Source organism: Garra rufa, chromosome 3, assembly GCF_049309525.1.
Source record: "Garra rufa chromosome 3, GarRuf1.0, whole genome shotgun sequence".
In the NCBI taxonomy this organism is placed as follows: domain Eukaryota; kingdom Metazoa; phylum Chordata; class Actinopteri; order Cypriniformes; family Cyprinidae; genus Garra; species Garra rufa.
This window is the reverse complement of record NC_133363.1, coordinates 35,112,294-35,127,129: the sequence shown is the minus strand read 5'-3', so window position 1 is coordinate 35,127,129 and position 14,836 is coordinate 35,112,294. Positions and strand designations below refer to the sequence as shown.

Here is a 14,836-nt window from a genome sequence, read left to right as displayed (position 1 = left end):
GATTTTTTTTTTTTTATTACAATCAGCTTATAATTAGAGACCTGCACTCCTGCGGGAGCACCGTGAGACCCAACACAACAGTGGCGCAGGACAAAATTTGATGGGCAAGTGCAGGTGCAAGCAGGTAGAGAGTCGTGTGTGTGGAATGCAGGAGAATAAATGATTTGCAGCCATGCATGCATGCAGCAGCCGATGTGATGATGAATAGGAATGGTTTGTAAATGTTGATGGTTAGCCTAAATAACATATTTTATTGGGAGCGTTTATGCTGGTATCTTGTGGAACTTACGAGATGTTACAGAACTATTTCATGTAAATTTCATCGATATAGTAAAAAAAATATATATATATAGGCTACTTTTATGCGGATGGGAGCGGGACAAAACGAGACGCAATAACATATTTCTGCGGGAATGGGACTGAAAAATCTCTAAAAAACAAAAACAAAAGCAGAGTAAAACATTATATGAAGTTAAACATTGAGGTTTTTGATATTTCATAAGATGACAAAGCATTTTTATAGTTAAACACTCTGTGATACACTACACTCTTATGTACACATATGCAAATCAGTGTTGTAGGAATAGAGGGAGAGGCTGCAACCTAAAACAGTGTGCAGTTATAGTACAGGGAAATGGCAGTGTAAAGAAACCATATTCTACATGCAAACTGGAATAAACAAGCGCAGAACTGTGATCCTGTAACTTTTTAATGTGCCAAAATGGCTCTTATTTTCCCATTCACAGGCCTGCTGTTAGATCAGATCATTAAGAATCTCACAAATGCAGCAGACTCTAAACAGAAAGTAAAGATGATCGTATACTCAGCGGTAAGTCATGTCAAATGTAAATAAAACATGAGCAGACCAAAATGCCAAAACTTCCTTTTTAAAAAAAAAAAAAAAAGAAAAAGAAAAGAAAGAAAAAGAACTGGTCCTCTTTAGAAAAAGCAGTTCATGGAGTCACGTGACTCGGTCGAGGTGGATAGCACAGTTTATTTATCCTTATAGATCAGTGTTTCTCAGCTCTGGTCCTGGGCGCCCCCCAACACTGCACATTTTGTGTGTCTCCCTAATCAAGCACAGCTGATTGCACTCATCAGCTCATTAGAAAACATCTCCAGGACCTGAAATGGGTGTATCAGATAAGGAAGACATACGTACAAAATGTGCAGTGTTGGGGGGAGCCCAGGACCAGGGTTGAGAAACACTATTATAGATGGTCCTAAGCGGATAACTTGACAACAAAAAAATTGTACAATGAAGCATTAAAAAGGCCCTGAGAGTTAGTGATGCAACCTAAAATGTTTCTCCAGCGGGTACTGACAAACCCTCCGTGAGCAAGGGGAAAGTTGCTGAGGATATCGCTAGTATTTTTAATATACTAAAACAAATGTCTGAGAAAATTCAAAGCTGAATAACCTACAGTTTAAATGTATATGTTAAAAGACATGAATAAGGAGGCTTTTGAAAGGGAGGTATTACCCCCAACTTAATATCAGACAGTGATTTGAGTCATTTTAAAGAAGGGGAGGAACCCAACTGATTGTTCCAATTACAGACCATTTTTTGATTTCTCTAGACACAAAAATACTTTCTAAAATTCTTGCTAACCATTTACAAAAACTCATCTCGGCTATAATACATCCTGTTCAGGTTGGTTTTATTATAAATAGACACTCCTCTGAAAATATCAGACACTTCATCAGTGTAATGTGGGCAGTTAGGAATGAAGCCGAGAATGCCTTTGACTGTATTGAGTGGCCTTACTCGTTCTCAACATTAGAAGCTTTTGGAATTGGCCAGATATTTATAAAATGGGTGAAGCTGTTATATAAACACCCAGAGGCTGCTGTCCCAACTAACGGTGTCATATCTCCATATTTCAGGTTGGGTCAAGGTACTAGGCAAGGTTGTCCACACTCGGCTTTACTTTTTTGTTTTGGTAGTAGTAAGAGAAAAAAACAACCTACAACCTGGGGTGGTTGTAGGGGGCTCAGTTTAGAAACTTATGCTTTATGCTTATGACATCTTCCTTTTTGTTACTGATCCAATCAATTAACTTCCAGCACTACTTAGCATGATTAATCATTTTTCAAAATTGTCTGGGTACAATGGTCTAAATCAGAGGCTCTTTACCTGACAGTCCAGAGTCACTTTTTGGCCTGATAAGAGCATTATATATTTAGTATTACTCCATACCCCAAATTAATTAGTTTTAAGCTCCCTACCTGTCTTTGTTGAGAGACAGGTATCTATATATCTCTTGAGTGATATATAGTTTATATTTATTTGTTATATTACCGTTGTACTAATTATTTTGCTTTATAATTTTTCATTTGTTGCTTTTGTTGATTTGTGCTTCGTTTTAGTGGTTTGTTTGCATGTCAAATACATGATTGTTTATATTCTTATTTTCAAATAAGAAAATCAAAAAAGTACAAATCATAATAAAAGAAAAGAAAAAGCAGTTCATATAATGTTCTCACATGTAACTCTTTTCTCACTAGCATGACACAACGATTGTAGCCCTGCAAGAAGCTCTGAATGTTTTTAATGGCCTGCAGCCACTTTATGCCTCATGTCATCTAATTGAACTTCACCAAGAAGAGAACGGGTAACATATTGACTGTGTTTTTCCTCAACTCATGTTTCTACATATGGTCAACTAAAATATTTATTTGCTCTTTCAGGGTGTTTTCAGTGGAGATGTTTTATCGCAATGACACTAATGTTTCTGAGCCGTATCCTGTGTCTTTACCGGACTGTTCCCAACGCTGCCCCCTACAGGACTTTGTGAACCTTACACGTGAAGTTATACCACAAGACAGGAATAAAGAGTGTCAGATAAAGCTGGGTACACACGTCAAGATAATCAATCTGGGTACACACCTCATGAGAATTAAGCATCTTTTGGGCAAAAAAAAGATGTGATTTCTTGTTGATGAACAAAATTTTTTATAGCACCACAACTAATTTGAGGCAGATTATGTCTGAGGCTGTATCTCTGCAAAGCTTGTATGACCTATTGACACCAAACTTTGTTTTTTTTTTTTTGAAAAAAAAAAAAAAATTGTAATTTGTTTGTTTGTGTTCCATTGTCACTTCACACAGAACACACCACACCAATTTGATAACACCGCTAAATAATCACAACACCACTAAAATCACCCTAAAACAGCTTTAATTACTCATTTGTGCAGTTAGTCTGATGCTCAATGCCATGCTTAGCTCCTCATTTTGCCTCTGTTGTGCTTGGCCCTTTAATTCCTGCTTGCAGCTAGATTTAGCTGATGAAATTGTAATAGTGTACTTAATCTGAAAAGATGACAACAACCCTTTTTATTTTATTTTATTTTCATCAAATAGACAAATAATATTTGACAGGACAACTGTTTTAAACAAATGCACATCTTTCTTGTCCCAGGTCATTAACTTCTTGTTAATAGTTAAAATGGAGGCTTATAATACATGTGTAACAGCACAGTCTTTAGTGTCAGGAAAAGAGCTTCAAATCAGTGTTTTTTTTTTTTTTACCAAGAATATAACCCAAAATTCACAACTGGTGAAAAAAAAAAAAATTAAATTAAGGTCCTGGGGCTTCATTTATAAAGACATAGAATGATCTTGTGATAAAATGCACAAATACCCATCATTGATAAATGTTAATATATAATTAATTTACAAATTACAGTGAGATCACAAAGCAGGTAAAATATTATAAGATAATTGCCTATTTGCCTTTATATGTTCTTAATCGAGTGTAATTACTGGTATACGACCACAGGAAGTTAATACACATGCTTTTGTGAATTCTGATTTGTTCCTCACTTTTGACATAGGATGAAATATATGGAATTTAGGTTGAAATCTGATCGTAAATGCATTTTATAAATGAAGCCCCAGTTTCTGCAAGGTATTGTGATATCATGTATACACCAGCAGTTCATAAATGTTAAAAATTAAAAGCATCCACAGTACAAATGTTTTTACACATTCTCCTAAATACATTAAAACTTTTGATGTACGTAATTTATGATTTAACAAATTCATCTAGAATTTTTAATAGAAATGTTTGTACAACTATACTGCAAGTAGAGTTTTATCTGGACCAGTCCAGATCAGTGCAACTGTTTGAGAACATAAAAATTCAGTCAACACAAAATATGGGACTTCATTCAAAAGACACCAAACATTTTCCCTTCATATTCTGTGATTCAGTCTTTTTTTCTGTATCAGTCTAACTTTGCTATAATGTTAAATATGTGGTGCAACATCAGGCTGGGTTGAGTGGCCCGTGAACATCTCAAGTGTTTTTCTCGATTATCTGGAATGGATTACAAACTTCAAATGTTCAGTCTCACCCCTGTGCATATCCTTGACACAGAGAGACACTCTTAAAGGCGGTTTAATGTCTCTACTAAAACACTACACAGGCTAAGCACCATTAAAAACCTTAGAGGATAACATTAAACACACCTACATACGTGCACACATAAAAAAATATTCTTGCTGCACCCCACACACAGCTGTTCTGTTTTTTTTTAAAATGCCGCTCTGACCTTTAACCTTTACACTCAACATTCAGTTGTCAACAGTGACACGGGTCACTGCACAGGTTTACCATCACGATCTAGGAATCGGCTCATCGATAAACGAGTATTTAGATGTACATGTTATTTGACACACAGAGAGCAAAGGAAATAGGAAGAGAGAAATGTTGATTGTCTGTTGTCAAGGTCAAAGGTTAGGAGCGTGTGAGGTAAGGCTCTGATCAGGCGATGGCTTTGGCCTCAGGCAGGAAGGCCTCCCAGCACTTCACCAGCTGGTTTAAGATAAATAGCAATTCATTAAAGATGATTCAGTGGTGCTGTATGTAAAACAAACACACATATACACTTACCCTATGCTGTGTGTGAAGCAGGGACTCCAGGTATTTCACTATGTGCTGTTTGAAATCTCTGACTTTCTCTTTCTGCCACAGAAAAACAATTCTATTTTAATATTTTATTTTAGGATGTAAAAAGATATTGAAATATTCCAGAACAGTGAAAATTATAATGCATACGTTATATGGTGCATATACTCTTCGGCCAAGAATTTTCAATTCGGTGCATCCCTATAATTGACGTTTTCATTTTAGTTTTTTCTTTGGATGCCTAGACTGTGTGTTTGTAAAACACACTTAGTATGGTCAGAAAAGCCCAGAGAAAATAGTAATTGTGGCGTGACATAGCTATTCAGCATAAACCCTAATTATATGATTGTTCTCTGTTATTAAACTTGTATTATTCATTTTAGTATTGCTGTAATTCTATAAAATGAAATTCAGCAGCGCTTGGCCAATTAGATAATGTGAACTTTGTGCACGCTTTGTGCAAAGTTTTTATCTACTGCATTAGCATACAACAAACTCACAGAAATCAACAACGGTGACAATCAACAAAATATTCAGATAAAACTCTAAACATCACAGAACAAGCTACTGAAAAGTCACAACAACAACAAAAAGTAAACGTAATAGCCAATAGTAAGAGCAAAAGAAAACAATCAGACACTTCAGCTGCATTGTTTATACATGCTGAAATGCATGCTGGGATACATATTGTACCATACTGGTACCCAGCATGCATTGCAACATGAAGCATTTTGTTGACTGTCAACATCTACACCTCTGTTAATTCTCGATGAGACATTCTCAAAAAGTCTGACAGAAATAAAGCCAATCTGGTTCGTAATGAGTGAAGCTGATAAAGCTGTTTGTGGAGTCGTTTAATCACATCTTGAGAGATTTAATGTCTTCTTTAATTTGTTTCTCTGGCTGAATTCAGTTGTAGTTCTTGTGTTTCTCTTTCCATCTGTGATTCATTAATGGTCAATTATCACATAATTATCTCCTTAACTCCAACACTGCTACAATGCTACCATAACAATCTGTAAACACATAAACACTTAGCAGAATCATAAGTTCATGTTAAAACTATGCAATCTAAATAGGTGGAAAATTTTTATGTAACTAAATTACATGAAGTTTACATTTAGATACATTTACATACTTTCGGATGTTTATGTTTATTTTGTGCTGTAACTAGTATTAAAGTGAAGGAGATTATCAGTTAACATGCTTCTTTAAAACCGAGGCACTACAGTGACTTGTCACTCCACATTAAATAGCGCCAAAACGGCATTTACTATTTGAATACTGTAATAAAATGTGACCCTGGACCACAAAACCAGTCTTAAGTCACTGGGGTATATTTGTAGCAATAGCCAAAAATACATTGCATGGGTCAAAATTTTTGATTTTTCTTTTATGCCAAAAATCATTAAGAAATTAAGTAAAGTTCATGTTCCATGAAGATTTTTTGTAAAATTCCTACTGTAAACATATCAAAATGTAATTTTTGATTTGTAATATGCATTGTTAAGAACCTAATTTGGACAACTTTAAAGGTGATTTTCTCAGACTTTTTGATTTTTTTGCATCCTCAGATTTCTGATTTCAAATAGTTGTATCTCGGTCAAATATTGTCCTATCCTAACAAATCATACATCAATAGAAAGCTTATTTATTGAGCTTTCATATGATGTATAAACCTCAGTTTTGTCAAATTTAACCTTATGACTGGTTTTGTGGTCCAGGGTCACAAATGGACAGAATTTGAAATCCGAGACTTTGTTTCATATCAAAAGTAACTAAGCACAAAGCTTATTGCAAATGATTGTATAGGGGGCAGGCTACAATTTTCTGTTCATTAACTGAAAACTGGCTAGACTAATCGATTATTAAGATTTAAGAATTATTATTGTTTTGTAAAAATGACTATCGATTAAAATCGAGATTTTCTTCCTTTTTTTTTTTTTTACCCAGCCTTATTATTTATATAAATTAGGGTTTGCACAACTAATAATTTTAGCTGTTGACCAAATATCAGCCCTATGTAAATAAAAGGGTCATTTTGAGAGAAAAAAAGGCAGGACATTTAAAACCACAACATTATCAGTGTTCCTATTTTTAAAGGGGTCCTATTATGCTCTTTTACAAAGTCTTTATTTTGTTTTGGGGGTGCACTAGAACATGCTCTCATGCTTGGTGGTTCGAAAAACGCATTATTTTTCACATACTTTACATTACTACAATAGCTTTCTCCCCAGGCTGGCACAAATGGCTTGATTAGTTCCGGGTTTGATGAAGGCCCGCCTTCCGAAAAACTAAATGTGTTTTGATTGGTTAGCAGTCCCACTGCGTTGCGATTGGATGCATGGAGAGTGAGTAAATAATATGCTACAGTAGTGTTGGTCCTATCGTTAGCCTCCAAGATCACTGATACATTATATTATCATTATTGTGCTAATTTATTTAATTATTTACATGCCCAAAACCAGCTTCAGCATAAGGCTAGTGAAGCTATCTATATTGTATAATGAATAAATCTCTTACCACACACTGCACGTCTACGGCGCGGCTCCAACGCGACCACCGATGATCGTCACTCTAGTTAATGCTTGTGTTTACATCAGCCACGGCTCTGCATGTGTTTCGACCCTCTAAACATCAAACGTCAATGCCGATCGGAGCAGTTTCTGGACACTTTAGTCAATGCTCGCATTTGCTCACAATGCTGAAGCATCCCAGAAGTGGCTGTCCACGCTACATCGCTAAAGTTAGGTGAATCCACCACCTTGTCCCTCCCTACCCGGCAGTGATTCGAATTTCCGTAGGTGGGATTTATTTAAATGATATTCTAATGGGCTGCGTTGTAACATCAAAGCATCCGGAAAACAAACGCTGTAGTCCAAAGGAGCCGTTCGTTGTAGTTCGTGAAAAGCGATTTTTTAAAAACTAAATAAAACTCCTTTGGAGTGGACTTTGGGATTTGAGATTTCTGACTATGTTAGAGTGCATTTCTCAGTTCATAAGGATCACAAAGCACCTCCAACATGAATGAATCTGAATCTGAATGTATTTTATCACTGAGAAGCTAAGGTTTTGTTGAATACGGTTTTGCTGCACTTTTGTGCCGGATTTCTACCAAAATACATCTATACACAACATATCTTACCTCAAATCTGAGCACTTCTTTGCGCACAGTACAGGTGACTCTTTCAAAATCTCTCTCATACTGGCTGACTTTAGACTCCCACTGTGCAGAGTCACAGAAAACAACTCAGTGTTAACAGCAAATTAGTGATCATATCATACTGTAATTCTACAGAACTCCACCATAAGGATTTTATGCTTGGTTCAATGTACAGTACTTAAATCGATCACTGTTGATGGTTTAACCTCATTTATGTCATCTTTAGCCTGCTGGAGCTTCTCTGGTTTGTTCGCCCAAAGCAGTTTGGCCTCAGCCTCTCGTTTCTTCTGCAGTGTGCTCTGAGCTTCCTGTAGACGCTGCCACACTTTCATCCTCTGCTCAAAACAGCACTGAGGGCAGCAAAGAACACAGTAAACATCATCATCATTACTTAAGCAGTGGGCTCTGACTGCTGTTTTTGCATTATGCGGTTGTGCTCTCTAACCCTCACTGCACCCAACAGTCTGACGTAGTCAGCCAGGAGCTCGGCGAGGATGAAGAAATCGCTGAAGGCCTGTTGCTGATGCAGCTGCTCCATCTTATCCTCCACTTCCGCCAGCTGTGACAGCGCACGAGACAATGCAGAGTTCTCCTCCACACTGCCCAGCATGGCCACACTCTTACTAAACACCGCTGTGTTACTACACAACTCTGCAGGAGGAGAAAGACTTTGAGATGCTTTGTAACAGTATGAATCCAAAAGATTGGCTTCACAGTGTAGTTTTCATTCTCACCTTTCCTGTGGTTTACTAATGAGTCAACAGCAGCATGAAGCCTCCTTAGTAGCTGTTCCTCATTCTCCACTTCCTGCAGCTTACTCTCAAACCACTGATACACACACACAGAGGTGTCAATCGCTAGTCAAATGCAACGACCTAAGAGAATTTATGTCTTGCATGAACTGAGCTCCACTTACATTATCTGATTCATTCATTTTAATAGTCATCTTATTCACTGCATCTGATGCTCTGTTTATCATCTTTAGGAGGCCAGGTCCACTTAAAGTCTGAGTATTCACTGCCCTGGGCAACTAAAAACACACAAACACATAGTTTAATTGTTAAATATGTCATTAAAATTACTGTATGATGTGTCTAGGAACATTATAAAGGTAGCCACCTCATCTCTCTCTAAAAATTCTCGAACATCCGGGTCCTGCAACAGAGATGGATGAGCCACTACTCTCTGTAGATACCTACAGAAAATACAAATGCACAGTCAATAAATATATAATATATATAATTAATATAACCAGTAAAAAATAAAATGAGTGTGCATTAGCATGTGAATGCATATTTTATATATGCATATGAATATGCATGTCAATCCAAACCCGCAAGACCTTCGATCTTCAGAGCACAAATTAAGATATTTTTAATGAAATCCAAGAGCTTAATAAAATAAAGGTTGAACCACTGATGTCACATGGACTGTTTAAATAATGTCCTTACTACATTGCTGGGCCTTAAATGCATCAATTGCTTTGCTGTCTATGCAGTCAATAAGTCAATAAGCTCTTGGATTTCATCAAAAATATCTTAATTTGTGTTTTATAGATGAACAAAGGACTTATGGTGGGTGAGTAGTTAATGACAGAATTTAAATTTTTGCGTGAACTAAATCTTCGAACTCTATTTCATGTGTATGTCTAATTAGGCATGTGTTCACCTCTCCAGTGCTGCTCGCCTCTTTTCCACAAACTCCGCTGAGGATGAATCCTCCTTTCCTACCTTCACTTTAGTCATTCCTGTGACAACACCAAACCACACGCTCAGTCATCAAATAACAATGAAATGCTCAGAGTAAAATGATGCAAGTAAGAGTCAACAGTAAGCTCAGAGTAAACATTCTCATGTATCCAGGCCATTGTGAGTGTCTGGATGAGCTCACTAGAATAACTTGACTAGACAAGAAGCCAGAGTGAGCGTAGTTTCTTTACCCACTACACTCTTCTGAGGTGGAGGTGGGATAATGCACCCCAGCAGGGAGTGTTTGGCTGATATCTTCTCATAAAGTCCCAGAAAATCACTGAAACGTCGACGCACGGAGAACGTCTTATTAAGGAACATGGGCAGTGTAGTCTGGAGAGAGACATAGAAACATGGAAAAGGGCCATAATGCTGATATATGTAGGTTAAACAATCCAAAAAATTATAATATGGATAAGATTTTGCATACCTGAGTTGACACTTTATAAGACATGTAGGCATTCATGCCATCTCCTGTAATACAGTAACATAAAAGAACTCATCACTATAGCTCTCAACATTCAGAACAATTGGTTGAATCAAGACCAGTGGTTCTCAACATTTTCACTCTTCAACTTCCAAGGAAAAATTTTAAAGCCCACACATGTAGACTAAGATCCTTTCTCTATTAATACAGCTGTAATAAAAACAAACCTGCTTGTTTTTCTATGAGTGTCAACAGAATAATTATTAGTTATTATTCATTTTTTGATTTCAGAAGTTTTAAAGGAATAGTTCACCCAAAAATTCTGTCATTAATTACTCACCCTCATGTTGTTCCAAACCCGTGTTCTTTGGAACACAAATTAAGATATTTTTGATGAAATCCGAATTCTCTCTGACCATCCATAGATAGCAAGGGTCCTACCACATTCAAGGTCCCGAAAGGACCAAGAACATCGACAAAATGGTCCATGTGACATCAGAGGTTCAATTATCATTTTATGAAGCTATGAGAATACTTTTTGTTGTGCAAACTAAAATAACTACTTTATTCAATAGTTCTTCTCCTCACCTTTGTGCCATTTTGCAGAGCACCACAATGCATGTGCATGCTTTGATCTGCATGTAAACAAGGTGTGTTAAAAAATAATTCTTGTAGCTTCATAAAATTACAGTTGAACCACTGATGTCACATGGAGTATTTTGTTGATGTTCTCTGTACCTTTTTGGACCTTGAATGTGGCTGTCTATAGAGGGTTCAGAGAGATCTTGGATTTCATCAAAAATATCTCAATTTGTGTTCTGAAGAAGAAGGTCTTACAGGTTTGGAACAACATGAGGGTGAGTAATTAATGACAGAATGTTCATTTTTGGGTAAACTATATCTTTAAGAACTCAAGAATTGTATTTATCATATTTTAATGAATAAAAGTAACTAATACAAAAAACTCCCTTTAAAATAAGCTCCTTTGGATGTTTAGTTCCCCTAGTGGGCAACTGGTTGAGAACACTTATCTACAAAAATGTGATGCAAGTATATCCACCTTATTTCTAAAGTAATAGTGGGCAACGCCATTTATAACATGAATGTGTAAGGCATTCGCTATCAGCCGCTTCTAGTCATTTTAGCTGTACAAAATCAGTTCATTATGCTGCTTGATGCTGCAAGCTGTTATTTATCATTATATTATTTACACTTAATCATTTGAGAGACTTTTTATCCAAAGTGACTTACAAATAAAGAATCACAATTATAAGCTGGTTATTATATAATTATAAGCATAATTACAACCGGTTTGTAGCACAAAGAATTATACAGTTTAATTTTTTATTCTCTTATTTGCCTACTATTGTGCTGAAAAATAAGTTGCATAATACAAACCAATTTTCTCTGGATTAGTGACTGCGACGTTCAGCTCAAACTGGTCTCCACTGTCTTCCTCCTCCAACTGATAAAGTTCATCAGCATTCAGTTACAATTAAGAATCTATATAAATTACATGAATGCAAGTGAAGGCATGTAAATATTCTTGTTTCAGTACCTCCTCCATGGTCTTGGTGACAATGCTGGGTTTGAGTATAGAATTAGGAACATGTGTGGTGTTGCAAGCTGATGCAGTCGGGCCAATAATCTCTCTCCTGCCTTGACTAGTGGTGTTGGTGAGCGTCAGTTCTACAGTGGCCTCTGGTGTTTGAACGGAGAGAACAAATAAAAATAAAAAGGTGTGCAGTATACGAGTAATAGCACTTTTTCATTATACTTATATACAATACCAGTCATAAGTTTTTTAACTTAAGATTTTTAATGTTTTTTTTTTTTATAAAAGTCTCTTCTGCTCACCAAGCCTGCATTTATTTGATCCAAAATACAGCAAAAGCAGTAATATGGTGGAATATTTTTACCATTTAAAATAACTGCTTTCTATTTGAATATACTTTAAAATGTAATATATTCCTGTAATCAAAGCTAAATGTTCAGTCTTCAGTATCACATGGTCTTTCAGAAATCATTCTAATATGCTGATTTGTTTTTCAAAAAAAATTGTTATTATTATTATCAATATTTAAAACAGTTTAGCACATTTTTTCAGGATACTTTGATGAATAGAAAGATCCAAGGATCAGCATGTATCTGAAATAAAAAGCTTTTGTAACATTATACACATTATACCATTTAAAAGCTTGGAGTCAGTTTAATTTTTGGGGATTACAGAAAATTAATTTAATTAATTAATTAATTAATACTTTTATTTAGCAAAACTGATCAAGTGTAATGTTACAAAAGAATTCTATTCCAGATAAGTGTTCTTCTGAACTTTCTATGCATTAAAGAAACCTGAAAAAAATCTACTCATCTGTTTTTAACATTATAATAAAACATGTTTTTTGAGCAGCAAATCAGAATATTTATTGTCCCCCTGAAATCAAAATTAAAGTTTTTTGGCTTTTAGTATGAATATATGAGCCTTAAGGTTATCTATAAGCTAGTGTGCTGCAAAACAAAGACAAAATTCGCGTTTACAAGATATGGGCATTCAAAACTTACAGTCTCGTCACTTCAGCCAATATGAATCAAGGATTTGGATGATATCACCGTGCACTTCAGTTTCTCATCAAACGTTCTGTCCAATCAAATGCTCTCTAGAGTCCGTAATGTCCCGCCCCCTACACAGCAGATCATATGCGCTCATATGTATGGACGGCATGTATTAAATTACACAGCCTCAGCATGATTATGATCACTATTTCGTTTTAGCAAGTTCCATACTGAATCTGTGTGGTAATTTATTAGTCTGTGGCTGTCATAAGCTTACAAATGCGGCTTTACCGAGCTCAACGGCTCTGGCCCGAGCAGATATTAATGGAACGCTATTGCCTATTCAAACTGAGTGGGCGGGGCTGGGCAATATGTTTTTGTTTCAGTTAAAAGTACGTCACCACATAGAATAACGCTGCATGTTTCAAGGCACTTCAGTGGACCTTTAATGATTTCTGAAGGATCATGTGACTGGAGTAATGATGCTAAAAATTCATCTTTAAAATCACAAGAATAAATTACTTTTTTAAAATATACTCAAACAGAAAACAGTTATTTTAATTGGTAAAAATATTTCAAAATTGTACGTTTTTGCTGTACTTTGGTCCAAATAAATACAGGCTTGCTGAGCAGAAGAGACTTTTTAAAAAAACAAAAAAACTTACTGTTCAAAAACTTTACGTAAATTTAAATAAATATAACAACCTCTTCATTACAATTATATATATTATAATTATATATAATATTATATATATCCAAATGTGACTAACAAGCCAGTCAATCATGTAAACATATAAACTATCACTTAAAGTCACGTACTTCATGCTCTAGTAAAGTGTTTTTATAATAACCACTAAAAATCAATATATTCCGTTTTTTAATCATCTGCTAATAATTGTAGCTGAGAACATTTAGCATCTTTCAGGACCTAAATCATTACATAGTTAGAATAGTGAGAAAATAATATATTTGACTTTCTTTAAAAAAGTTTTTGCATAATAAATACTAAAATTGTAACATCTTTACTGCCTCTTGTTTTCAAAAGTCAATTTCAAAAGCCAATTTTACTTTTAGTTTTAAATACCCAAGTTCAATTATATGTGGATGCATTTTTTACTTCCACTTAAGTACTTTTTGGATAGTTACATCATTTTATTGAGCACAATTTTGACAGTTATTATACTTTAACTTAAGTACAATTTTCAGTATTTGATACATCTTAGATAAGGCCTTTTTAACTGTATTGCTTCAGTCTGCCAGACTATTTTAAAAACAAAGACGGAATGCATTATGTTCTCCAACATGCCATCTGGTCTGCATGTCAAATCAAGTGTCATTACGTATTTATTGCTCATTATGAGTAATGGTGCAGTAATGGGACTGGTGAGAAATACCAGTGAACAGATCCAGCTCTTCATCAGAGTGAAGGCCATTAGTGGCGTGATGGACATCGCTCCTGATGTACGAGCCCTCCTCACTGAAGATATCGCCTTCATCAGGAGCTGATGTGGGTGTGATCGGTTTACTCTGCAAAAAAGAGATTAACACAATGGCAAAATAATAGCTGATACCCATTACATTATGAGACTATAACCGCTGCAGACAGTGTCTATAAGCTATCAGCTAGCTTCTGTCAAATGAAACTTAAATATTTCCCCACATATGACTTAATCAGATACTGAAAACGATGTATTTATTCTGTTGCAGGTTTCTCACTCTCGCGCCGGTGAATATGTCCTCGCCTTCATCATCATCCTCGTCGCTGTCCAGCACTCGACTGTCTAATTCAGCCTCCTGATCTTCATTATCAGGGAAAGGAGGAGGATTCCGCCCGCAGCTGCCTGACATCGCTTGTTTCGATCAAAGAAAATATATGTTTCGAAAACGATAGCGGCTTAGGTTTTGAGGCTGGCGTAATTTCTACCTGATTGTAAAATACAGGTAAACGTGGATTGAATTACACTGCTAGGTAACCCTCAGCCTACTTAATAACATCCGCGGACGGCTCTGCGTTCTCAGGCTTAGAAAG

The 14,836-nt window shown here is 35.9% G+C and overlaps 2 protein-coding genes across 2 annotated transcripts in view; one reads left to right on the top strand and one right to left on the bottom strand.

Annotated features, from left to right (window-relative positions):
- LOC141331114 (lysosomal acid phosphatase-like) overlaps positions 1-4,030 on the top strand; it is a 20,819-nt gene extending 16,789 nt beyond the window's left edge. Inside the window, exons 8-10 of the mRNA XM_073836011.1 lie at positions 747-829; positions 2,509-2,615; positions 2,692-4,030. Of these exons, the coding sequence (XP_073692112.1) occupies positions 747-829; positions 2,509-2,615; positions 2,692-2,932 (431 nt within the window). The 3' untranslated portion in view covers positions 2,933-4,030. The remainder of the gene's footprint in view (positions 1-746; positions 830-2,508; positions 2,616-2,691) is intronic.
- Positions 3,063-14,836, bottom strand: snx1b (sorting nexin 1b). Its single transcript, XM_073836009.1, has 15 exons — positions 14,524-14,836; positions 14,202-14,334; positions 11,813-11,955; positions 11,653-11,719; positions 10,258-10,301; positions 10,019-10,160; positions 9,748-9,826; positions 9,199-9,274; positions 8,996-9,109; positions 8,814-8,907; positions 8,525-8,730; positions 8,286-8,429; positions 8,062-8,142; positions 4,902-4,973; positions 3,063-4,823 (listed from the first exon to the last, which is right to left on the bottom strand). The coding sequence occupies exons 1-15, from the start codon at positions 14,653-14,655 to the stop codon at positions 4,773-4,775; spliced, it is 1,578 nt and encodes a 525-aa protein (XP_073692110.1). The 5' UTR covers positions 14,656-14,836; the 3' UTR covers positions 3,063-4,772.

What these genes read in the sequence shown, in the direction of transcription:
- snx1b (XM_073836009.1), bottom strand. Translation starts at nt 14,655, where the DNA reads ATGTCAGGCAGCTGCGGGCGGAATCCTCCTCCTTTCCCTGATAATGAA. An exon ending in CTTATAAAGTGTCAACTCAG is followed by an intron (nt 10,161 to 10,257) that starts GTATGCAAAATC and finishes GTCTCTCTCCAG; the next exon opens with ACTACACTGCCCATGTTCCT. An exon ending in AGGCGAGCAGCACTGGAGAG is followed by an intron (nt 9,275 to 9,747) that starts GTGAACACATGC and finishes TATTTTCTGTAG; the next exon opens with GTATCTACAGAGAGTAGTGG.